Genomic DNA, 27,395 nt, shown 5'->3' on the forward strand with positions numbered 1-27,395 from the left:
CAGGAGTAAAACCCAAGTACTTTGTCCTTGGTTTTTGGTGGGGTTTTTTTGGTTTTTTGGGTTTTTTTTTAAATCACAGGATATATCACACACATCAATAATTCTAATGACAAACTATTAACGCACAGCAATGATCCAGGACTCCTCTAAAGACTATACTGGCAAAGCAACAGGTGGCAGGTGACAAAGTTGGCCACGAATAAATCAGACTGGTATTGCATTTGAGCAGCCAGGTGCCTGAACAATCCTTCAATGGGAAGAAAAGCAAAGCACAAAGAAAAATGAAAAATAAATATATATTTATACACATTTAAAATACATATTTATGTATATAAATATATATTTAAACATATTTTAAAGATTTTTAGGATGTGATGTCTCCCACAGCAGTGAATTGATGAGGTAGTCAAGATGGTTTCAGTGTAAACTTTTTTATCATGGGAAACAAAGGTTTAAACACTGCAAATATTTCAGGAACATGCCTCTTTCTCAAAATTTTATTTTACAGTGTGATTCTAAGATGAAAGACTTTGACAAAAAGGTTGAAATCAGGAAAATATACTGTCCTCTCACTCTCTTGTTTACACTTTTATTCTCTGGGAAAACAAATGTTTGGGGAGAAACTGAAAGAAAACACATATGCCTTGACCCTGTTATGTCTTCAAGAAACACTGAAGATTTTTTATGTGACTAGTGATTAAAATCACAAAATATGCAGTTTTTTTCAACTAGTATTTTTAGCAGTTGCTTTCCTTCGGAAAGTCTTCTACAAACGGTTGGATGGGTCTTGGCCAGTCCGAAGTAGTACAGGAAGACCACCAGCCTTTTCCAGTTAACAAAAGCAAAGCATGAATGTAATCATTCTTATCTAGCTATTAAATATAAAATGCATTTCACAGATGGTAAGTCGATGCTGGAAACTGAAACTGACTTCTAAGAATCCAAGGTTTTTAAACCATGAAGTCCAAACTCCTCCATATCAATCATCACTCATCCTTTATGTGACTACTAATTAAAAGATCTAGTTTAAGCTATTTCAGTGTCCAAGAGACTTTTGTGCTTCAGGACAAAAGTGGATAACAGGGTGGCACCTCAGGTTTTCAGTACCCGTCATCCCTACAACAGGCAGACAAGTGGTGTGCCCAGATGACTGCAACATACGAAGAAATGAAAACCATCATGATCCCCAAATGTGACACGTTTTAAAGTAAATTAATGTTGAAATTGAAAAAGGTCCTGTATTTATATCAGGTCCCTAAATGATCCTACAACATAGCTCTGAGTTTCCACGACACAAAATGTCATTACAACATACAGAGCAAGGTGCAGGGCTGGACCCAAGTTTTGGGATTCTGCTAATGCAGTCCAATGGAGGGGCAGCTCCTGGTTCTGGGCTCCGGTCCACAAACAGGCAGAGTAAGTGCTACATCCTAGTGCCACTTTATTTTTCCACTTGGATGCAGTAAAAGGTGAGTCTAATCATAGATGCAATTGAAGCCTTCCATCTATCAGGTCAATGCACACTGCTCTACAGTCATTTTTCACAATCTGTAAGGCAGAGGCAGGAGATAAGTAGCACTAACTAAAACCCAGTCATAACTAAGGGAAGTGCTGATACAGAGAAATGAAAAATCAGATGACAATAGACGGAATAGCCAAAAGCAAATGGCATTATGTCCTTGAAGCAAGGGAGCATCCAAATACCATCTTTTCCATCTTTATAAGCTATAGATAATTACCTCTCACTAGAGTTTCGAACCTCAAATTACTACATTTCATTAAACCTTCTCAGACCTCAGCACAAATACCACTGTAGAAATAGGATGTCTTTTCTCTAGAGGAGAGTCCTGAGGAGGTCACATTGCCAAGTAGAAAAAAAGTCACTTTGAAAAAAAACTCGCACATTGGCTGAGGCAAGACAGCAGCCGGCAGTCAGCATACACAGCACTGATCCTAAATGGCTGCAATGTTCCCCGTAACAGGTTACGGAACAACTGCGCAAAATGAAAATGGTAACATACACGGACACCCAAAATATGTAGCAGGCACACAAATGCTGCAGTACAGATGGCTGCTCTAAAAGATGTAAATGCAAACAAAACACCCCACTGCCTAGAACATGATGTTCTTGAGCATGTCACAGCTAGTGTGACATTTTTAAAAATATCTCATTTGATAGGTACGAAAGATGATATGTAATTACTTCTTCACAGCTCTACAGTAGGTCCAACATCCTTCCTCCTTTGTGTGAAAAAACTATTACAGTCGACTCTGAGCCTCCATAATTGTTCTCCATTAGTAATGATTTACATGATATTACAGCTGTCACTGAATGTCAAGGTAATTTCCCTGTTTTCTTTCTTTGAATCCTTTCAGAAATTCTAGTTTTTAAAAGAGTACCTACTGTAAACATGTTCTAACAGAGACCTACTGAAGAGAAAAAAAAAACAACCTAAAGGACATGAGATTGATTTTGAAATATCTTGTCATTACAGAATTGACATTAATCAGTTCTAGCTATGAAGACTCCGTATTTCTTTTTGCACCCAAGGAAACATCGTGAGGAGTAAAGAATTCAATTCTCTTATCTGACAATGGCACCAGGACAGGGTGGAACAATCTGTCACTCCACTTGGAAAGTCAGTAATGTGATATTTTTAATTCATGTGGCTTCAGTGCTTCTCAAAAACCCCAAAGTTTATTTTCATAAAAAGCACTTCTGAGGCTTACATGCCAAAACTGGCTTTAAGTTCTGCAAGCCTGAAAACTGCCAGAAAGAGAATAGGCCATGAGTTGCCTCCAATTTCCAGCTGCAAGCCTGGAGAAGAAGCAGGCGCTAGAAATGTAGGCTGCCTCCCACACCAGTCCCGCTATTGGAGTAGTGAGGCATGCTGGTCCATGAGATGGTAAGCTGGCAGCATGGAGCTAAAACGTACACATACATATGAGACACCAGACCCCCAAAAGATGTAGCATAAGCATCCTCTTATCAAAGGAACTGTTCTAGATTATGTGGGATAGACCTGAACTTGGTGGGTACAAGAACCCAGGCTGCAGGTACAGCTTCTTGGTGGGTGTGACTTAGGCAGCTGATTATGGTGGTGTTTACAACAGATTTATTAATAGTGTCTTCTCAAACCCTAGAAACCCAAGTTGTGTCCTGTTTTTCTTATTGACAAAGGTAGTGAAAGGCAGCACTGACTTCTATCAGGAAGATTAAGATTCTGAAAGAAATACATATGACAGTCCTTTATAATGCCATTTAGATATGGAAACTGAACAGTTTGGAAAATCATAAAAGGCAACAAAAATGTATTGGCTGACACAATTGGATCACTGCTTTTAAAATTGTTCCTAAAGCAAATTTAGACCTTGGCTGATTTTTGTAGTACAGGTGGCTCTTTAATTTACGCTTACTAAAGATTACTAAGAACTACTTAGAAAAGCATAAGTGAACTTAAAAAGGATTAAGAACCACTGGAAATCTGCCCTGGACAGGTTTGGTTTCATTTTGAATAATCCACCTTTCTTCCAAACACAAGTCCCTTTGATTATCACTATGGATGAAATCTGCTTTCCTTTAAAAAGTAATTAAGAATAAGTTGGTTTGCGTTCACTGCTCTGTAGCCAAGTCTCCATGTCATAAAACAACCGCTACCATTTACACTATTGGGTGAACATCTCAGGGAGATTAGTAAGGAGTTTTGAGGCCTCTGCTGGTCCAGAGGACGACGCGCTCTGTTATTCCTGAGGATCGCACTGTGGATCAGGACAGAACCATGCAGAGGGAGCTAAAAGGAAACAGCTGCAGCCACCACTGACCATGCTGTGACAGAACTGAGCAATTCACTCCTAATGGCTCCATGCTGTCCATAACGACCTACCAAGAGTAGCACACCCTACTTGGAAAAAATAATTATCTGTCAAGTAGTAATTTTTCAAATAAAATTAAAGAAGCAGTTCTTGGAGGCTTCAGACTACATCAAATATTGTTTGTTCCTAACAATCAAAGTAAGTGGGGAAAATACTGCGATACTATTCTGTGCTAAGGAGGGAGACCAAGAGAAAAGCAGGTTAGAATTGTTTCAAGCTGTAATTCATTACAGATTAAAAAAAAAAAAACAAAACCACACCACCCCCCCAACCCACAAAAAATAAAAACTATAAACCTCTAGAGATGTTTCCTTAATGCTTTAGCACATGGAAGGAGAAACCATTTATCCAGAATCAGGAAACTGCTCAAAATATGGTCAACATCTATATACATTAAGTATTTAGGAGAGATACCAAAATCATGCTTGAATTGCTAACAATTACTTCACGAGAAGTGAAGTGACAGACAGCCATAACTCGGGTGAGAGGAAATTTCCTTTTGTTCTTTCTTTTACTTTTTCCTACTCTTTTTAGCATCACAGCAAAGGAAGTACAGTTGCATAGGTCAAGAGATAAGAGCACTGGCCAAACAGCAAACCTTCAGATCCCATGAGCTTTACCAAAAATTATTTTGGCCAAAATCCTTAAAAAAAACTTTGTAAGCTTTTAGGCAGAAGCGGGGCGAGCCCCTTCACGCCCATCCAAGCAAAGTAGCTGTTTAGTGTGCTGAGTCCCACTGAGTGTCGGGTCCTGCTGCACCGACTTCTCCAGGAGTCAGGCAGGAGACGGATGAAGGAAGGGGGAAGGGCTGTTCCCCTTCCCTGCAACTACAATGGGAAGGGAGTGGGATAAACAGCAAAAGCTTCATTTGTGTGCCCTCTGCCTAGTTTGTTTATGCGTTTGGAGCTGCTGGGCACTGGCAGCAGAGCAGGCGGGCAGGCTGAGGGCCAGGGCTGCCATGGATGTTGTATCTGGGGTACGAGAGTGCTCCTGGCTGCTCTTACTCTGCCAACATAAGAAATAAAGGCAGCTTTGGGAAGGGAGTGGACTTAGAAGCTAAGATGTAGGTTTCTCTTTTGCATCTGATCCATACCTCGTACTACCACTGAGGTGAGATTCCCCATGGACTCATCCCAGCCCTCCAATAAAACCTCTGGGGAGATCAATTTGGGAAACATAGCAACTCCTACTCACAGCCCCTATGTCCCTCTGAGCTCTCCCGGGCCTTTTCTCCACATGCCCATCTGCTTCTCCCAGAGCTTCCACCCCCCTGCACGGCCTGTCATGCCCTGCCAGCCTTTCTGAGCCTTCCTTGTCTTGAATTTCTTTTACCTAGCACCAAAATACCGAGCTCTGCTGCCATCAAATCTAAGGACAGAATATGCATTCCTGTGTCTTTGTTCCTGCAGTGGCTAAATCCAGCTTTGCCTTCTCCATCAAGAAACCCTGAGGAGGCTCTAGATCAGACCGTCACAAACTATCCTCACCAGAGTGCAGCAGAACTTAAAGGCTGAGAGAAACTTACTTCCCTACTTCAAATACTTAAATGCAAGCATTTGCATGTGAGCTACATGTCTCAGCTCCCACTACAGTCAAAGCTGTAAGTCAGTGGAGCCTAGAGAAGTATTCCGTTGACTAGATTTCCACTGGCTACAGCAGGAACTTACGTACCTAACTGCAGTACCTTGAAGCATCTTAACTTGGAGCTGAATCACTGACGCCTTCTGACCGTGAACAAAATTCCCTAGAAGGACTACAACTCCAGGACAAACTGTGTAGAAAGGAGATAACTATATTAAATGCTGGAGGTAGTTTAGAATAATGTGTAAAATTCTATTAGAGCCACCTTATTTTTTGTGGAAATGATGCAATGAAATATTTTCAAATGTTACCTGACATAAAACTAATTGGATTTAAAGGCTATTAGTTCAGCAGTACCAAGGGAAAAAAAAAAGACACCTAAACAGGTTTTCAGCAGAAACCTCTTTTCTGGATATTACCCAAGAACACTTCAGCTTTTGCTATGCTTTCTCTTTGTAAATTCACACTTTCCCAATCTTAACTCAGGAAAACTGTAACATACTAAAACATTTGCTTTTCATAGCAAGCTACGTTTAAACTTGACTAATTAAACCAAACCCCTAACAAGTAACTACTAACAGTATACAACCATGCTTTGTGAAGTCACAACTCAGAAACCAGTCATGACCACAGTACTTATATAATAACTGTGGTCAAATTCATTGAGCTACATAGTATGGTGCCCCTATCTGAGTACTACAGCTTACCACAGTTTATTAACTACTGTCTCATACATTCCTGAGCAGCAGTATGTAAGATGCTTTCAGACTGTGCAAACCCATTGCAACACAGGAAAACATCATTTGTCACCTTGCCTAAATCTATAAATCTTGGCTATCTGAAACTAGTGAATATTAATTTAAAGGCTCCTGTTGTCTTTCCAAATTTGGTTCCACAATGTAAATGTAAAAATCACCACTTTTGTGAAGTATCTAATACTCCTACTTTACTGTACCTTCACAGCAGCTATATGCAACAAGAGAAAATGAGGATTTTCAACAATAAGGGAGTAAAATAAGGATCTTCAAAATGCGTGTGTGGGGAAAGTGCAGTTTGAGTCAATATGACAGTTTACTCAGCTGACTGAGGAATGCTATGATTTCCTAATTGCTGTTCAGTGCATTATCATATACAGATGAAGTTCTGCTCACTTAATGGAATTACTGCTAGAATGAAGAGCTTTCATTGCTGGAGATACAGTTTTGCTTTAATTTCTTACCTTTAGGTGGAGCAGGCTAATGGAAAGGCAACATTTTTAGTCTCAGCAAAGAGTCACAAAGAAAGTTAAAACACATTTTGGCTGGATTGGAAATACTGAGGGAATAGCCCATCTCACAGTATTTTTGTTCAGTTTCCACTAGATTTTAGGTAAAGAACTTTAATAGGCTATGATAAAATTAAACAAACCTACCATCTTCAGGTCAGGAGTAAAATTACTTTAAGACCTATTCTGGTCCAAATCCAGTTAAGGATGGATCACATGAACAGGCCTTGTATGACTCACAGCCTTCATGTCCTCAAAATAATATTGAGATAAGACTTCTTTGCAGGCTTTTGTGTAAGCTTACATTTCAACTAGTGTGGGCCAAACCCAGAAACTGCAGAGGAAACAAGCACTAAAAAACCGAAGAGCAAAGAAAACTTTCTTCCCGGTCTCAGAAGACACTGTTCTCAGTGTGTGGTTTAGCTGTCTTTTGGGGTCCCCACCTGCCATTTCTAAGAAGCAGGTCTGAAATAAGACACACAAGAACAGAATATATTTGAACCACGGGTGCGCCTGCAACAGGAAACTGCGTTTCAGTACAAATTTTGCAAAGGCACCTCCTGTGACAGCAAGCAATTACATTCCTCTGCTTTTCTAGATTCTTCTGAAACTGACAGAAATGGCAGTTTTTAAAAAGTGCTGAGGTACTAACATGTTATCTCCAGTTAATTACTATCACTAGCATCTCTGGTATTTGTAATTCTGAATAGATAAATTTCTATGGAACTTGTAAGCAAATGAAGGAAAGTATTTTAACTCACGAGTACTTTTGTTACATATTTCATTCTTTATAGAGTTGTACCTGGATGAGAGAAAATAAAGACAGAACTGTAAGGAAGGGGAGCATGAGTTGTTATGTGACTATTTTCTGTGATTCTCACCCTCACATCTCTTACACTTATAAGAACTCTACGGAGAGAATGGTGATATTCGCACCACTGCTGCAAAGAGAGACAGGTGCATGCTGTGCTCTTCTGGAGAGATTTTTTCACTCGTCTTGCTCTTGTTTTCAATCTGAAGCAAATTCTACACTTAGTACATACTTATGACCACTCAGCATTATTTTCTGAAGTTCATGACACAGGGTTGACACTTCTCATTAGAACAAGGAATTTTTTCTCTCATCAGGATGTTTTTCCACCTCTGGGTTTCTGCATATCCTTTGTTCACCTGCCTGTCTTTTCAAGAGAGATATATAAAGTTAAAAATACACAGCGCCGGACACTCCTTCTTTCTGCAATCTATTTAGCGCTGGCAGCCACTTTTATGCATGAACTCTGCACCCCAGCATTAGCAGCATGGCGGAGCCCGTGGGCACTGCACGAGAGGGCAGGGGGCTTCTCACACTGAAGAGGTTGTGTAAACGTGTGTTTACTGCGTAGGTGACAAAGTTTTCAACAGCTCGGGGATGATTAAGATCTCCAAGAACCTGGAATGTACCTGTTTAAGCAGAAGTAAAATGGTGGGCAAATAAAGCAAATTCATGCTTACCATTTAGCAATAGCTTTTCCCCTCTTCATGATTTCAGTTTTTGTAATCTTCCTGTCAAAAGTTGTTTATTTCATACACAGGCACTGCTGCACAAAGCCCTGCTAATCTGCCCTTGCTGCCTCCTCCTGTGCTTCAGATATAACAACAGGTAATTTTCTTTCCTTATTTTTGTGTAACTGACTAACATGAAGGACATGTACTTTTCATTTAAAACCTTCTTTATACAAGTCTGAAATACCATGTCTTAGATATAAGCATTAGATATTTATTAGATACAAACAAAAGTACTGTCAAATCTGACACTAAGCAAAAAATTCTCCTTTCCCCCAATACCTCTCTATTCTCCACACTACCATATTATTTTCTGTACTGAGCTCCTGACCGTAAAAGACTGTTCTTATTGGTAAATACAGTGGAAGTTCCCAGCTTTATTAGCATCTAGCACATCTGCTTGCCTAAAAGCTTTCCTTTTGCTTCATCTCATTGAACACAGAATCATGCAGTGAGGTGAAACAGATTTGGAAATATAATGTTCAAATTTCAGGCTGGGTACATCACCCAGAGCACAATGAGATATTACAACTGCACTTTCAGAATTTCAGGACAGAAATAAGAGTTATTTGGATAGGACTGGCTCTCTCATGCACCCAGCCACTCTTTCAAATGCTCTGAAACGGGCTTTCTCCAGCTTTTCCTTCGTAAGAGTTGCTACCCACATCCAGTCATGATAAGTTGTCAGACACTTAGGAAACAACCAAAATCAGCTTGCTTGGACCGACATTTTTAAAATACAAAGCCATGGAAAGGATTCACAGCTCAGAGTGATCCAATGGTTAAAAAGGACAGAAGTAGTGAGTGCAGCCTAATGCTTTTCTGTGCCAGCCGTGGTTTGATCCTCTTCTACCCTAAAAACACCTTCAGGCCCAAACCCAGTACAGCCCCAGATCTGCAGGACAGACAGCCCTGAAGTGCATATGAACTTACCAGTCAAAGAGCAGAATAGGTCTGAATTTTGACCAAGCAAACGTGTTTCTCTAATTAATTTTTTTTTTTTTTTTTAATCCTGCCCCAGTCCCTACAGGGCAAGTCAAATTTACAACAGGGTGTTATAACATAAGAATCTGGACCCTGAGCTATTAAATTTCATAACTTTTTCATTTCCACATCTGTGCATAAGTATCACTCGCTGCTGCTCCCAACAACTTACTGTTGTGTTCAGTGACAAAATACATAACCTTGAAAAGCCTTACCAACCCTGCATTTCAAAGGCATTTCATAATTGTTTACCTCTTGGCCTGAACAGTAGTACTGTATGTACGAGGCCCCCTTGAACTTGTGTAACTCAAAACTTCTTAGAAACTTTTCCTCAAATGATTCTAATTTCTTCAGGAAAAAAAAGCAAACAATAATTACAACATATTCAAACAAAGGATTTTTGTTAGGGCTTTTTTGTTAAAAATAAAAAATTCCTTTTTCTTTTACCCCAGAAAAGCAGTTTTCATTCCTACTTATTTCAAAGGAATGCCTGCAATTTTGTGGTATTATGCAAACCCCAATTAGCAGTCCACAAGGTGTTTTGAAAAACAGCGCCCTAATGTGTTACAGACACATTTAGTGGCCAACTTCCAACAGCCTGGAAAAACGCCTTTTTTGAAAGAAAGTTTGGGAATTAAGTCACTTCAATTTTACTGCGAAATGCTGATAGAAATAATTCTTCCAACAGTTAATATTTTTTTTTTTATTAGTTGTTGGTTTATGTTCTTTTACAGGAACAGAGCAGGATATTTGTGGCAGTTGAGAAATTTGGTTTCCTTCAGTCTTTCCTTAAAATCCAGTTCTACAACTACTTACTGCTGAACAACATGGTTAGTCTTACAAATGGTAGTCATTTGAGAACAGTTCCAAACACATCAACTGATTACATTTGTTTATTTAGATTTTATTTTCAGTTTTATGGAATCTAGCAACTGGAAGATTTTTTTTCACCTGTACAGTGCCTAGCATAACAGGGCACGGGTTTCTAGGTTGCACAATAGGGCAACCTCCAAGATCAGGTTTGACAACAGTATGAACTGTAAAGTATGGGCAGCACTGTTTATTTTGGGAGTTTTCCTGAGCTATCAAGACTATCACTATACCTGACAGAGCTTACCCGCACTTCAGAAACAAGACCCCACAGATTTAAAACACCCAAAGAAGCACTGACGTCCACAAGTGACAGTGAAGTTACCTCTCGTTCACAGTGCCGAGGTTTTATTCCTCCCTTCCTCACCAGAACTGCAGAAATGTTTTATGAACGCAAAAGTCGGAAGATATAGGACCTTATACATATGTGCATTTCAAATGCTCATGACTATATTATGCTGTGTATTTTATATTTCTTAATTTCTCTTTTCTGCAGAGGAAAAAACCCTCGTCCTCTTGTTAGTAATCCTTTGCAAGTGATCACACCCCAGCCAATCCAATAAGCACGTTTTATTGCTCAATTAGTTCTTTATTTCTATCATGCCCAGGAACAGAAGCTAGATCTTCAAAAGTTTAAACCCTTATTTTTTTGGCTCACATTCCACACTCACTGTTTCTAAAAATCTCATGCTTTCTCACTGACACATAAAAGTTTCTGGTCTCCTTTTTCCAGTTTCTAATCGTACCTCAGCTCCTCATGAAACTCCAAGAGGTACTGGCAGGCTCAGCTCCTCTCTCCCATTCATTTGCTAGCACAAAGTAAGGCAGAGTGGGCCTTACTGGACAGAGGGACAGAAGGGAGAAAGCTTTATGAAAGTCACACTTGAAATATTTTAATTATCATCAGGATAAACAAAAGGGAAAAAGTATCTTAAACTTTGATAATTTTTTTTTCTGACTGCATAGAATAATGTGCATCTCTAGAAAACATAATAAATTACAGATCAGCACACATAGTACAAATAAATATCAATTGGTTGAATTAGACATACTTATGAACTTGTGGGGATGAGTACCATTTAATTCCTTCAACAGCAGGTCGAAATATTTTTGTGTTGGTTTACCTGAGAAGTCAGCTTTGCTGGCCAACTGCCATTTTCCTCTTCCTTGTTTTACAAAGTACAAAAGGAAAATATATATTTTAAAAAATGAAAGCTATAAATTAGTAAATTAAATGTTTCTGAAGAAGAATTAGAGCTTCACATGAATGATTCTTACAATGCTGGGTTTACTTTATGATTTACTGGGCCTCAAGCAGCCAAGATGGGGTCAGAGAGTGAAAAACTTTCCCTTCTGGTTCGCTGGTTCAGTCTGGGAAATTGGGAAGGTTTGAGTCAGTTACAAAATATGGGGCCCAATCTGTTCTGTTACAACAACCATAGTGGTAGCTGGTCTTGCTAACAGGCCACTGCTTCCAACAACATGAATTCTTCCCGGCAGTCACTAACCTTCAAGCATAAAGAAGATTAAGTGATGGTACTCGAAGTGTATATTGGTTTATGAAGTAACTGCCATGCTGCTGAAGTTACCATCCTCCTGGTTTTGTTAGAGGAGCATGCAAACACCCCTAGCCCCCCTCAATGCAAAATAACGTATTTAACCTGACTAATGAACTTGTGGTGCAGTAACTTGAACCTACCGCCGTGGTTTCCAAAGTGTTTCCATCTGTACCCACATGCTGCCCACTGGTTTTAGAGGTGAACCATATAGGACACTACAAGACAAACTCTTGTTTTCACCACACTTGTAGGCAAAATAATCTCTGTAATGGAGGCCAGCATTGATGGCAAAGTAAATCCAGAATGAGAAGAGGGTTTGGCCCTCATCTTACCCATTACCTAACATGAAGGCTCTCTAAGTCCATCCAGTTTCAAAGCTAGAAACTCAAAGACAAGATTATAAGCTTTTTCTTGTTGAATTACAGCAGCAAGAAAAGCTGCCACTCTGAGCCTAAATAGAGTGCATTTAGGGCTTGGGCTCTATTTCAAGTTCTTATTAGCTCCTGGAAAGGTGCCACAGCAGCTCAAAATCTCTCCTGCCTGAAGCAGCTTAACTCTGCTGTACAAAGAGGTCTGCATCTGCATGGAAAGAAGACCGCTCCTTTTGATTCCCTATTTGTGGCCCTGCTTAGCTCTGTACAACTATATTTTTGATGTGCTGAGTAGCCCATGCCAGAGATGCAGGTCTGCTTTCAATCTCCACATCCTCCTGCAGCCCAGGAAACACAACCCCGTGCCACACAGCAAGAAGGCACCACCAGACCACCGCTGATCCGATGCGCAGATCACCTGTGACATGTCAACACCGTTAGCTCTGAGCAGCTTCTGAGTGCCTCATGTATAATTCATGCTTCCTTAAAGTGGTTTCTGTATGTATTTTGACGGCTGACACTCCAAGCTCATTTCTGATCTGTTGCACACTGGAATCTAAGAGCTCTAAATGCTAGCTGACTTCCCCCAGAAGGCATTAAGTTACACACAGAGTCTTTGTTCTCCACGCCCCCCCCCCAAAAAAAAAAAACCCTAGCACCTTTCCTGTAAACCAGTTCGTGCCTTCAGTAGCTAAAAAGGAAATAGAAGAAAGTCAGTTCCCTCCCCCACCCTGTATCTTGTAATAGACTCGTACAGAAACCCATCGCAGTAGTCACCCATCCTCCTCCCACCTTGCCTAGTTATCTTTTCAAGCAGTGGAGACCACTCTTTGAAAGAAAACTCTTGTGGTAACAGTTTGCAGGTTGCATTTTCAGAGCCTGTCACTGGTGATTTAGGATAATCACAATCTGCGGCTCCACCAGCTTGACTTCTTGCTTCTCTCAGCTGGTCATGCTTTCAGGTGTGGCTTTCCACTCAAAGCAAGCAGGAAGATACACCACTCAGGGTGTGAGAACAGGAGTTAGCAGGCACTTTTTTTTTTTTTTTTTTTTTCCCGTAATTTCATCCATGATTCTTAATTTGTGGAAACATCTACATAGCGACAGCAAAATTAAATATTTGCCCAGCTCTTCCCTGCTTCCATTGTAACTTCTGTGTTTGCAGATTTTACATTCGATAACAGAGGCAGAGAAGTAACAGAGAAAAGAGTTTTAATTCTTCTGCCTCTCCTCCACAGAACAAGTTCTCCCATCCTCAAAGGGGACAGAATGCCACCTCTTTTGTGTCTTGCTGCCTCCTACTCACTGGCCACCTTCCACTAGCCCCCGCTTCTATAAGAAGTTTGTCCACAGACATCTATTCATACACATCAAGCCCTAAAGAAAGCATTTTCTTATTTCATCCTCAAGGACAACAGCACGTAGTGAAGGTGATATACACCCTTGATTTCAAAGAAGTTTTTGATATATACGGCATTCAAGTTAGATGGGCTACTTAGATTTGTGATGTTCTATAGCACAACTTAAGTAATGTCTAAGAAGCCATTCTTCTCTCCTTTCAATCTATCTGGCTTATTTTTGCTCTCTCCTTACCCAATTCGATGAAATTGCTGTTTTCCCCCTTTAAAAGATTTTAAAACAGTGATCCAACTGTTTTGATTTCCCATGGATTAGCTGCACTTCGCCCCCGCCCCCCCCCCCCCCCGCCCCGCCATCTGTCTGGCATTCATATTTTTACATGCTTTTCTTTTTACTATCATGCTGCTTCATATTATTTGATCTCTGCTTCTTCCACTTCTGCTTCTGTGTGTGGCTCAGACAGTCCTGCGTTATTTTATCGGACTCCAACTGCAAGAGCAACGCGGGACAGATACAAAGTTTTACTGTTGTATTTCCTACTAGTGCTTGCTCACAAGAGGCTGAGGCCCTTCTTTCCCTAAAAAGATGTTTCTGGGAACAGGAACAGAACTTTCGAGCAACAGTATTAAAGCCAAACAAGCTTCTACTGGCAGCACCTTACCAGTTCACCTGGGAAAGCTGCTGACTCCTACAAGCCATATGGTTTTGGTGGTTGCAGTGTTCAAGATCCAGAATATAATGAGGTTCTCATGGAAAATTAAGTTTCGGTACCTACTCTCTCCTTCTGGACAAAGGTGAAAGAGAAGCTCCCCCAGGGCAAAGAATATGTACCTCCTGGCTGAGACACATCATTTAAATAGCTGCTGTTTGGCACCATACTTGCCTTTGCATGATGACAGTCATCCCAGTAGCTTCATCTACCCTAATGAAAAGAAGGTGTGGGGTGATTATCTGGGGGAAAATAGGAGTTCTGTTGACTTGAGCTAGGGACTAGATATTTGTGAGGCATTGCACAAGCCATTCACACAGTGACGGTGAAAGCTATATTTGTAGGGGAGATTAACTGTCTGCTGACTCCAACAGGACACAGTCTTCTCTACCATGTGCTGTCCTTTGGTAAAGGAAAGGAGCAGTAAATAAAATTCTGCCTGTAACAAGGAGGAAGGAGGGGTGGGGGGATAGGGGATGTCAATCTTCTGTTGAAAGAAGCATCAGTAAAAATCTGCTGTGCAGAGAGGTGGAGGCTGCAGGAGGGGAAGATGTAAAAGGCTATCTAAATTAGAGAAGAGGCAAATAAGACTGCAGTTGTGGGAGTCAGTTAAGTTGAAGACATAGGTGTGCATTGCAACAGCAGAGAACTAATTTGTAGGGAGGTAGTCAGCCTGGTCACAGTAATTTCGAAAGATGCTCTAAGGCATGGCAGCTGAGAAGTACGCCAGGACAGACTTTGCAGTAGGAAAGAACAGATGACTAAGAGAAAAGGAGGACTTGGCAGAGATGGTGAAAAATAAATCCCATATCAAAATGGTCTGCCTTTCTAATGTGGAGAAGTGGACCAGGAGACTGGATCTTCTAGCTGTCTTACATTTTCTCACCCTCATCTCTTCATCTGATCTGGAGTCAGCATGAAAATTGACGTCACTAAGTCTAAATAGGAGAACAGAGGAAAAAAAAAAAAAAGTTAAGCAGTTGACCAGAAAAACACAGATTCTCAATTATGATCTAAGCTTCAGTAGCTTTGCCTCTACTTTGTAGTGTTGCTCTTAACTCATGCTGGTAACAAGGTCACATGCAAAACATTTTTCTGTCTGTATGACAAGACAGCTAAGTATAGAGTGCTTTCCCCTTCTAGTCATTTGATCCTATTCAAAACATATAATCTCCCAGGTCTCCAGTCTGTGCAAAGTCAGACATCAGCACATTTTTGGCTACAGGGCACCTACAAAAAAGATTAGTGACAGTCTTGTGAAGCTTGTGTGCAGATTCTGTCAAGGGGCCAACATTTAACTAAGGTACCTTGCATTTTCATTATGAGAATTCCGGCCCATTATTAGCAAAGTTAGTTTAACTTTTAGTCTGTTTTGCCAGCTACTAAGTACATATTTAATGATGTGCATTGCTGGCAATGGGGGAAGGGAAGATCTATTCTATTGTTATTCCACTGGGAAATTAAATGAGTTTGCAGAGTCTGCCTAGTTAGAGGTTATAACTTTATTCTGAATTCCATCTCTTTAATGTAATTATGCTTTAATAGCTATGCACCTTCAGTAGATGATCACATTTTACACATCCCATCTTAAAACTCAGAAAACCAGAACACTGGATTCTGTAGGTAACTTAAGCATTTATTTGACATTGATCAGGTAGCTTCTTAGACACTTAAAGTCAGACTTTTATCTTAATGAATGAGAACTTTAGACCTAATTATTAGTGGAGATCTGAGCATCCAGGTTCTACCAAGAATCTTGTGAAACCTTGTCAAAGATCATACATTTCTTCTGAGTATATCAAGTGGGTAAGCCATGCAGACCACCCAGTGAACACACTCCTTTCTAGTTCAGACAGGAAAATCCCTTCCTCTTGATTCTCTTATTTTCTCCCCAGGCAAGATAGGGTCTTTAAGCACACTTCTGTCTTAAACTATTTAATCTTATTTCTGCACTTCACCTTGCATGCAGTATGTTACCTGCACTAGCCAGTTAAGTCCTACTATCCCTTTCACTTGTGTTGAGGAAGAAACAGAAGATATCATACTGAAACCTTCTGATTACTCATGAAGCTGAGCTAGTATAGTCCTGTAACAGCTCCTCTGTCCTCATGCCTGCAGCATGTCTTCAACACGAGCCCCCACGCTGCCATAACTTGTGTTGCTATCCTCACTATTTTGTGTCACTTTAGCTGAGATGCACAAAATTAGAAAAGCTGATAATTCACAACTCACGAGATGCTTCTTAAAAAAAAAAAAAAAAGTCCCTGAGAGTCAATGCACAACTGCATCAAGCCCAGCTTATTTGTGTCACCATACCCTTGATGCACAGCTGCAATTATGGTTTCCAATAAGAGGGCAGGACTGCTTGACAGAAACAAGGTGGGGAAAGAGCTGTGCCAGCACTGGTGTATAGCAGTGGTCATTGCCTTATTCATGACTGACAAGAAGGGAACTTGGGATTAAATTTAAGTGAGATGTGCACTGCACAGCACTGAAAAAACCCTTTTCTCCTTCCAGCTCCTACCCTTTGCTAGCCTCCTGTAAGTGCCTGCTGTTCCTTGCTGCTCTGCTTTCTTCAGAGCATTCAGCCTGCTGACTCTAAGCAGGATGTTCAAAGTGACCTTGCTTGGAAGTGTATGCTGGCATTATCTTGCCTAAAAGCCTTGTTCCTCTGCCGTTTTAGGGCTGTAGTTCTCAGCTGTGCAGTAAATTCTCTGCTTAGTCTCTTTTCCAGTGGTCAAGGAAAGCAACTCACCTTTTTCACACACACTGAACCGGAGTTCAAGAAAGGCCCTGAGCTATTGCCAGTACTAATTTATTCAGTTAGCCTTCATTCCCAAACCAGAGCATTAAATGTATGCTCACTAGTGCTTCCAAGAAGAAGATAAAACAAATGTAGTAGCCGTGCAGCATGTATAAAGTTCAGAACGTCTCACAACCAGTTTTCTGTTTCTTGCTGTTAGCGTGCTTGAACATCATCTGAACCATTAAAGTGATCTGCAAACAGGGTGTACAGAACTCTCCCCCACCCCCCACCTCTTCTTTAAAAGAGACAAACCTGCATGCAAAACCCAAGCTTGATCAAATCACTCTTTTCGGTGTTTCACAGAAGCCCAGTCTCTCTCACCCCTTTATTCTCTCAGTTCCATTTGCAATTAGAAACACGATTGCAGAATTACTGTGGAGGCAGCTGTTCCTGCAGTATATCCACTCAGGCTGGAAGCAGGAAATAAGAAATCTTCCATGAAAGCCTATAATTACGAGATTTCCAGCTTAAGTTTTGCACACATGAACTGTTTGGAAGATGTTTGGATAAGCAAAGTTTGGAACACACAGCTATTTGGCTAAGCACCTGGGTGCTTCACTGAACCAGGTCTCCTGATAATCAAGATACATGCACAGATACCCTCTCAAGGACTAACTGTTGCTAACCTTAATTAACAGAAAGCTTGCTCACAGAAGCACTTCTTATTAAACAAGGAAGAATTTAGCCAACAGCTATTAAAACCAGGCTAGTGGACTGTGTACTTAAGGTGTTTTCTGCACCTGTTGAAATTTTGATGGCTTAAAAGATGTTCTGCACCTGCATTTTCCAATTGTTCTGTATGATTTTTAATTGAATATTCACCTGGCACATCTGTGCAACACACTAGTTTTTCACCATTTTGGAACACAGCTCCACCAAGCTTAAAATTAATTCCTTCTACTTAGATGAACCTACTTTACAATTCAACTTTCAAGATCAATGTTCAAACGCTACTGTGTAGTACTCAGTTTAGAATTATTCTGGCTGATCTGTAATTCCAGCAGCTGAAAACAAAACATCCAATCTCAAGGCAGCGCTTAAGCAACAGGGAATGAAGCAATGCCTGCCACAGCACAGTGCGTTCTGAAAACCCTCCAGGATACCACTTCGTTTCTAACTGCACCTGCACAGATCATCTTTTAAGTAGGTCTTAGAGTTAATACTTTGCCCTTATCTTAGGTCATGGAAAGCAGGAGAACACTGACATAACGAAATTTTAGAGGCATTACCTCCACACAAGCCACAGCTGGCTACAGAGGAAAGGATTTCATACTCTCCCAAGGGAAGCAGATCTTTACACACTCCCCTTTCAGAAGGGATCAGAGCTGGGGAAGTTTACGGCAATTTCTCCACATGGTCACCTGTGTATAAGGAGACATTTAAGAGTACACCTTCCACAGGGTTTAACCTAGAACTACCACTGAACATCCCAGTTAGAACAAAGCCCATCCATGTCCTTGGAAAGACCCTGTCTGGCTTCAGTGTGATCTGAACCATCTGAACTGTGTGTCCCCACAGGACAGCACTCACAAGGATTGCCAGCGACCTGTGCGAACTGATTTAAAAATTTTCATTTTCTGAGAGAACTTTGGAGGATACCTGAATTTTAGGATATTCTGTTCAAACAGCAATGGAAGGGTTTTGCCCTTTTATTGCTACTGTAATAGGGGGCAGATCTGACAGCAACACTCTTGATGATGAGCCTGCTAAACCTTTGTTGTGTTTGACCTTCCTCTTTGTACGCACCTTCAACCACACTATGTTCAGCTTTGCAGCATCAGAAGCTTTCACAGGACGATGCCTCTTCCTAGCGGGTGACAGGTTAAGACAAGGAACTGTTGTGATCTTACCGTGATTTGAGGAGGGGAGAGGGAAAACAATAGTTGGCTGTCCACAGAAGAGCTGAAAGAATGCTTTATCCAGGTTAATCAGAAGGATTTATTCCTTCTCTCATACAGAGTTTGTTTGTCCCAGAAGAAATTTTATGTCATAAGCTAAGGAAAAAAAGAAGAGCTGAGACGTTTTTGTCTTGCATTTGCAAATCTACACCAAGAACCAGCCAAGTACTTAAAAGCTGCTGTAATTTATCCCATAATTAAGCAGGCTAAAATGCTCTTTTTGAACAAGGTTAGGACGACTTACAAAAAGTTTTTAACAAATGTTGAAGCATGTTTCAAGCTGGAAGTCTCAAGAAGGTTTCTTTAAAATATCTGCAAGTTTTAGTCCAGACCAAGGGAAGACAGGAGGACTAGAATATGTTTTACAGCATCACTGACAGAACTGGGTGCGTAACTGCTGTGAAGAGACAGCCTGAGGTCAATCGAGATTTTTCAGTCAACCTAAAGAAGCTGACACTGGGGAGTTCCTGCAGTGTGTCTTCAATTCAGACAAGTTTGCCTGTTCATAAAGATGGAAATGTGACAGCAGTTAAGCAGCAAGTGAGCAATCCTGAGTAACATGGTTTAGTACATTCTGAATGCAGAACTCTGGGGAGAGGGTCAGAATAGATCATAGTGGAGAAAATGGTGACACAGGCACCCTTTTCTTTGTGTTGCCTGGAAAGCCAAACTCACACCTCATAAAGCAGGCTTACAGAATGCTGTCTGGGATGCATGGCTCCAAGCACACAGTTTTAAGAAGTATGACAGACCACAAGCTGTAAGTTTGTTATGAAGGAGCACTGAAATAGCAAACATGTTGCATACGATGCTCTTCTCCTACTTCAGAAACATTGGAAGTTGGATGCAGTATCAAGCCTCCCACCGTGCATTTTAAACGTTTCTCACAATACAGAAAGCAATACTGAAAATTATCACCACTAGGCAGGCATGGCTAATATCACTACTACTTTCTATTGGTAGCCATTTATCAGTTTAATTCTTCACAGAGTATAAAGCACTTAAGAGTCAATTTACCAAAGATAAATCTATCAGCTTTAACCCTAATGAAGCAAACAAGCATACAAAATAAACCCCGTCAAAAAGCTTGTTTGTATTATAGTGCAGGAAATTTTCCTTTAGAAACACTATTTTTACATATAAAGCCACATCTTTGGCTCCTGATATTTAGAAGAGTTTCACTAAAAGCAACAGATCTCGCCACCATTTTACAGCTTAACGGAATCTGCTCTATTTGTGTTTATAGTTTTTAGCAGACTGCTGATTTGTCTCCGAGTCAACCAACATATCAATAAAACCTCTGTCACTTTTCTAGCACACCAGCAGCATTGCTTTCCGCATGCTGGCCAACACCCAACCTGGGCAATTACATTTTATCTGCTAACTTTACCCTGAAGTCTTAACTCTATATTGTAATCTTTTCCTTTCTGTTGTGGCTGTACATAGTTGAACAGCTGCTCAAAGAGCTTCTCTAAGTATTTCTGCAAACAAATTTTGTTTTCCAACATTCACAATAACGCAAACAAAAAATGTGCCAGCAAGGATGAACTGAAAGACCATTTGGAAATTTTCAGATTATTTCTTCTCTACTGTTTACCACTGGACTAGCTCTTACTTTGGTGGACGTGGCAGTGCTAGGTTAATGGTTGGATCTTAGAGGTTTTTCCAACCTAAACGATTCTATGACTCTGTGATTCTGAATATCCCCAAACCCTAACAAATCCACAACAGGAAACGTACATAGGAACAAAATAGGAGAGAGTGGTTCAGCACTTAAAGGTATAGCTGAGTGAAAATTTTCACCCTCAAAATAAAGAGAATTTGGTTGACAAACACATCAGCTCATTTTGACATGTTCAAAACCAAAGACTTCTAATATCAGTTCAACTTCTTATTCTACACTATGTTTTAAAAATCCTTCTAAATAAAGAGTTAGGTGCTAAAAAAAGGACCAGAATCTAAACAGTGACCATGATTCAATGTCTCAAAATGATTTTTTTGATCTTTGAAGCCAATTCTCTAATTAGTAAAGTATTTTGGAAAAAAAAAGAACTCCAAATCATATGTACTACTAACCTATGTTCAGTCAGTAAACTGAAGAGCTATGTTTGAATAGCACTACCTACAGACGTGGTCTGAATTCTGAGTCTTTTATTGCTTGTTCTACATACATGCACTATAGAAGTGCTACTGCATACTGCCTAATTTCACTGTTCTTATTGAGACCATTACACACAGTTCCACTGATTTAATCAGCTCTTCACAAGAATATAGAAGAGCATATTTCCCGTTTTCAGGGGCTGGAGTGTCAACAGAACAGTCAGAGAGCAATCAAGGTTGCCACAGGTAGCCTTGATTCTATCAAATTCACGTTCTTTATCCCTAGCAAGTGTAATGGATTTAAGAAGTCTCAACATAAGCCTTAAAAAAAAAAAAAAAAGAAAAGAAAACCTAACCTAACCTCAGAAAGATATAGCAAGCTGCCCTTCTGCCTGCTGTGCATCTCTCAGTAGGATACGAATGTTTCCCATCTGAGGAATAACACAAGACTGGTCAGATGTGAATACAATGCCATTTGACAGTTCCTGTGTTTTATTTATTGCTGGGATCGACATCTGTGGCACCTGCCTGCTCAACCTCACCTACACAAAATGATGAGCTTTCTAAGCTGTTAGCCAAACCCCCATTTGGTTCTTAGTAGTTCACAGATTCAGATTTTCAAACATTTAATGACTATTAGTTATTGCAGTGGGACTACAAAAGCACACATGAGTTTCAGGATGTCACAACTAAACATGATTCAGAAAGTACACACCAGTACAGGTCGCCGAGGGGAGTTGTGGATGCCCCACCACTGGAGGTGTTCAAAGTCAGGCTGGATAGGGCTTCCAAGCAACCTGGTCTAGTGGAAGGTGACCCTGCCCATGGCGGGGGGGGGTTGGAACTAGGTGATTTAAAGGTCCCTTCCTACCCAAATCATTCTGATTCTATAAGTAATGATGGGAAGGGGAAGCATGAAGCTTATTTTAACATGTGCAGAAAAGCTACTGCACAGAATGATAAAAGCTGTTCATTGCAAAAGAAAAATGAAGTAGAAGGCATGTTTCCTTATCATCGAAGAGCTGAGTCTTTGGGAAGTCTTGTGAATAACTTCAGGGAAGACTTTCAAGCAACCAGTGAAGAAGCACATAGATGATTTAACTCTGAGCTCTCTAACAGGTGTATCACAAGATTGCTCAGCACGCAGCTATAAAGTGTGAAAGAGAAAAGTCAGTTTGGATGATGGCAAGAAGCTTGAACAGATTATTGAGCTGGAAAGGAGACAGCTGATTGAAGAGAACTAAACAGCACACCAATAATTGGGGGGAATTTTCCCAGCAGCAAACTGTAGTAGGAGTGATGTGTGGTACTGCTTGTTTTTCTTCCTCATGGCAAAGGGACTCAGCAGTTAACAATGAGCGTGATGCATGCATGAATCAGAACCTACATTTCTGAGAAAACATCTACAGACAGAAAGAGATAGGTCGAAAAAAACGTCCAGAGTTATTTCAAAAAAACCCACAGAGATCAGTGTCTCAATGGACCCTGATAATTCTAAGTACCACTGCACCTTCTCTGAATGTCTTGCATGTCTGGACATGTGCAAGACTCAGTACAGAAGGTCTCATTGGAGTTATCTGGGATGATCACTCTAAATTTAAGAGGTTGCCAATGCTCATAAGGAAAACTCTTGGAGACAGACCTGAACCTGTTGCCTGATCAACTTTGTTTAATCTGCAAAGCTGCTATTGAACTCTAGGAGAGGGTGATAAAGTTCGGGTCATAAACAGAAGACCGTTCCCTCCTAAAGATCAACATGGTTTCAGTTAAGAATCATTTTAATAATTCAATTGTAGTAATATCAACACATGCTGTTATTCAAGTAAAAAGTGTTGGCTTGCAAATAATCTATTTGAAACACTTTAAAGTATGACACTGAATTATACCCATTTCCCACTGCTTTTCAAATTAATTATGTTACATTACTGCACTTTCTTACCATCACATGGCCAGTTTGAGTATGTGAAACGGCTTCTGGCACAGCCGGAAAGAGTCTTCACCAAACCACAGTTTTGTGCTGATTTGGTCAGGGATTGAAACAGAGGGGAAAAAAGAGTTACTAAGCAACAGCAGGCCAGGAACAGGATAAAGGTCTGCAGTCTTAATTGATACTAACTTTAAAAAGCAGCGCAGCAATAAGAGAAGGTTCAAGATGTGAATTTGACGGCTTTGGAAGGGAAAGTAAGTCATCATTAGAAACACCAGGCAAGCAGCCTCTGTGAGATCTGGGTTCTTCATTCATCCCAACTATATGCTGCATGATGTATTGCAAACACAGTTTTTTTTTTGTGGGGAGATTGAGTAGTTTATTCTCAATATTGAACAAGATGAAAGACCCAGATATAGCTTTTTTATTTGAGAGCCCAGGACACACAGCCAGTTTTGCTCTCTAGCAGCTCTCTACTCCTACCTCAGGGAAGAGGCATGCGGTATGAATTACGGCTATATGAGTCCCCAAGATATTGCCATCCACAGAACTGACATCATGTCCAGATATAGCTCTCCTTTCTCCTCACTACCTATCGTTAAGAGAATTTTTGCTTTCCAGAAAGCCAACCCAAAGCCGAGTCAAATCACTCCAGCTAGGACAAGGGAATTTGCTTAGTTAAATCTCTATTAACATGATCAAGCAAGGCAGAAATCCTGACGGTTTCCTTCCAGAATCCATATCTGTTTCCTTCTTCCCTACCATAAGCAAAGTAGTTTCATGAGGATGTGACAATAGGACATGAGTTATCACATGAACACTTACACATTCAAATGAAGAAGCTCTTGATGTGGAAAGTGCTGTGAACTCTACTACCGAACAATCAACCTTCATTTGCCTAGCTAGCAGTACCTTGAGGAAAAGTTGATTTAGCTTCACCCGAAGAAAATCTGATTTCCTATTGAAGTACTGCCTTTTTATAAGATGTAAGGCGCTTGTTTTTTTGTTTTTTTTTTTTTTAAAGGAGCCAAACACGTACAAAACACCACACAAACATGAAACCGAATACCTCATACTACTGATCCTTCCAAATTATAATCTTTTCTTCCCATTTCTGCATTCTTTGATTTTGCACCTATTTAAGTATACCAGATTTCAGCATTTACTGGTTTTCCCACATACTCCAATGTACTTAAAGTGACTAAAATGAAACCACAAGAGGGAAGACTACTAGGATGACTGTTGCTGAAGAGGAAAAACCAGCAACCCAGGTCTGGTTCACTCAAACTGTCTGATGATTTGTATTTAAAGTGTTGAGAGTTAGAGTCATCTTCTGCTCTGATTCGTACTGGTGCAAGTCAACTGAGCTTATCAAATAGGATCTGGCACCATGAAGAGGACCGTCCCTTCACAGGATACGGGTAATAGCCACTTGAGTACATGCAAGTTACTCATATCCTGCTAGTGGACTAATCTGTCTCTGTACATTCATGCACATTTTTAGTTGCCTCCAGGAATCTGAAGGCAAATCTCATTTGTTACCTAATGAAACTAATTTCACCAGATATAACATAAGCATACTGAAAAACCACTGTTACTCATACATGAGGTGTAACCAATGCAGCATTTCTTAAGTTCTGTTTGATTAGAGTCCATCCCTGAACACTCACTATTTACCACACAAACCTCAGTCTCCCTGGTTGGCTACAGTACACTCCCAGCTGATTGGCTCCAAGTCTTAGAGAGCAATTTGTTCTCCTATGCCTTTATCCGCAACACTCTTACTTATTATTCTTTCAAACTGAAGTGATTACCAAAGAGTGGGGTGGCAGGTTGTACATCTTCCTCGGAACTTATCTTCCCTCTTTCAAAAGAGAAGTGAACCACGCATTTCTTAGTTTAACTGCAAATGTCTGAAATAATGGACACACAATGACCAACCAGCAAACCTTGTTGGGCATTCAAAAGAGATACACAGATACTTATTTACTATTCAAGTTTATACATAGTTACACACACAGAGAATACATACCTACACAGACACGCACTTTGAAATACCTGCAACGAGGTTATTCTACACAACAAATTAAATTATTCTGGTACAAAATAATGTAAATGATAAGTCTTGATACAGGGTACAGCAAAGGAAGATGAAGGCATAATCTTTGAAGACTGAAAGCACCGAAGAGTTTAGTGATCAGGTTGCAGAGATGAGATAATCCAGAGTGCTGAAGGAACAAGCCACACCACTGTTTCAGTAAGTCTATTAAGTGGTGGTAGTACAATGACAGGAGAAAAAAAAAATCACCCAATACTGAGACGATCATAGTCCTGTGAGCCTAACTTCAACAGAAATCAAGAGGTTTTGAAGTAGGCAAGAGGTTGTCTCCAACGGAAGGCAAGAGGTTTTGAACCACAAACAATGTGGAGCACAGGACAAGATGCAGTATCAACTGATCAGAAGAAGTACCATGCTAACATGACAACTCATTTCTACCTGATGAAAACACAAGAAGTCCAACTTGGACTTCAATTACAGAATCACACAGAATGTTAGGGGTTGGAAGGGATCTTGAAAGATCATCTAGTCCAACCCCCCTGCCAGAGCAGGACCACCTAGAGTAGGTCACACAGGAACGCATCTAGGTGGTACTTGATATGGTGCCATATGGCCCTGTGAGTGTTAGTGTGTAAGGAAAAAACTGACAGGCAAGATTTACACAGTTAACAAAAAAGCATGTCGTCTTTAGCCAGTAATAGACCACGTTCAAAGAGAAAGTAGTGGGATGGGGCAGCGTTACTCCAAGAGCAGGTCTCGAGTTGCTAATGCTGGTAGCTCACACCACCACACAAGCCGTAAGGGTGTCGCTCCGCTTTGGGGATGGGGAGCATGGGAAGATCATGTGAAACGAGCCAAGAGCATTCAAACACCAGGGTGAAGTTTGGCGGCGTTAGAGCGGAGGCCGTGCGTTTAGAAAGCCACAGCGAAAACAACCGGGGAAGAAAACAACCGGCAGCTCCTGCAGCGGCCGAGCTGCCCGGCGGCCCCCGGGGCGCCCCGCCGCCCCCCCCCCCCCCCCCCTCCCGGCACCTCGACGGCGGAGCCGCCGCTGCAGAGCTCCGTGCGGGACGGGGAGAGGCTCCCCCGCGCCGGCACGGAGCCCTGCTGCCCCGGCTGAGCTCGGCCTCAAAGGCGCGGTGCTCCTCGCTCTAGTTTTTAGCTGAGCTCTTATCGCCCGGCTTATAAAAGCACTCAACAGATTGCAGGGGAGAGCGCCATCGGCAAAGGGACCTGGCTTCCAGAGCCGGCACAAGCTCCGCGGGTGCATGTCCGCTGGAGGGGGGGGGGGGAGGCGGGGGGAGCGAGAGCTGCCAAAAGCACGTTTTTAACCCGGGACGCCCGCCGGGCACCGCTCCCCGGCCCCGCGCCTTTCCAACCCGCCCCGCGCCCGCAGCCCCGGGCCCCAGCGGGTCTGCCCCACGGCGGGACGGGCCGCCTCCGGCCGCGACTCCCCGGCCCGCAGCCGCGTTCATCCCCCTCCCCGGCTCCCCCGAGCAGCGGGGCGGGGGGAAACCTACCTGCCGAACCGCCCAGGGCATCCTCGCTCTCCAAACCCCCTCTGTGCTTCGCCCCGCGGAGCTCCCCCTTGGATTTCCAAACGAGCTTTACCATCTTGATCATCTCGGGCAAGTCCCAGGCCAGGGTCCCCTGCTGATAACCGGGCAGGCTGCCCATGGGAAAGGGCATCGGCTCTTCCCCCGTCCTCCTCCGCCTGCCCGGCTCTGCCGCGGGGAAGAAGCGCTCCAGCACCGGCATCCTGGCCCGCGCCCCCCGCCGGGGAGCCGCAGCCACCCCCCGGCCCGAGCAGCCGCGATGGGCATCCAGAGCGGGGCGGGGGCACCCGGCCGCCCACCGCCGCCGGCCTGCGCAGGGGGCGCGCCCCGCCGCCCGGCCCCGGCCCTGGCCTCGGCCCCGGCCCCGCGCTGCGGGCGCGGAAGGAAGGCGCGGCGGGCTCCGGCCGCCGCGCTCGCCGCCCTCTGCGCGCCCTCAGCCCGCCGCCAGGCGCCGGCAGCCGGGGCGAAGCGGCTGGCGGGCAGGCGCGGAGCCGCCGCTCATGCCGGCGCGGCGCAGCGCCGAGCCCCGGGGGCGCGGGCGGGGGCTCGGGCCGCCGCCGCTGCTGCTGCTGCTGCTGCTGCTGCTGCCGGCGGCGGCGGCGGCGCGGCGCTGGGGCTGGCGCAGCCCGGCAGCGGCAGCCGGGGGCAGCGGGGCTGGGCGGGCAGAGCCACCCCTCACGCCCCTCCGTGCACTGAGGAGGAGGGCAGGGAGGAGGCGGTTTTAACTTTATCTCCGCCGTGATGCCGTGGGGGAGCCCCCACCCCCCCACGCCGCCTTCCTCGCCCTCGCCGGGCTGGCTACGGAGCCGGTGGGGGTTTTGGCGTGTTAGTCAGACCCCGCGGTAACCTCGGCTGCCCTCCGGCCGGGAGGAAAGGGGGTGATTCACGTCCCGCCACTCGCTGCGGGGGCCGGGAGCGGGGCAGGAGTCCGCCGGCA

At 42.6% G+C, this 27,395-nt stretch overlaps 1 protein-coding gene across 1 annotated transcript in view; it reads right to left on the reverse strand.

Moving 5' to 3' along the window:
- The window catches only part of PDE7B (phosphodiesterase 7B), an 82,572-nt gene extending 55,912 nt beyond the window's left edge, over nucleotides 1-26,660 (reverse strand). The window contains exon 1 of the mRNA XM_086461210.1: nucleotides 26,423-26,660. Within this exon, the coding sequence (XP_086317336.1) occupies nucleotides 26,423-26,660 (238 nt within the window). The remainder of the gene's footprint in view (nucleotides 1-26,422) is intronic.
- Between the last annotated feature and the right edge of the window lie 735 nt (nucleotides 26,661-27,395).

The sequence above is a fragment of the Leptosomus discolor genome, chromosome 2 (assembly GCF_034619465.1).
Source record: "Leptosomus discolor isolate bLepDis1 chromosome 2, bLepDis1.hap2, whole genome shotgun sequence".
Lineage (NCBI taxonomy): Eukaryota > Metazoa > Chordata > Aves > Leptosomiformes > Leptosomidae > Leptosomus > Leptosomus discolor.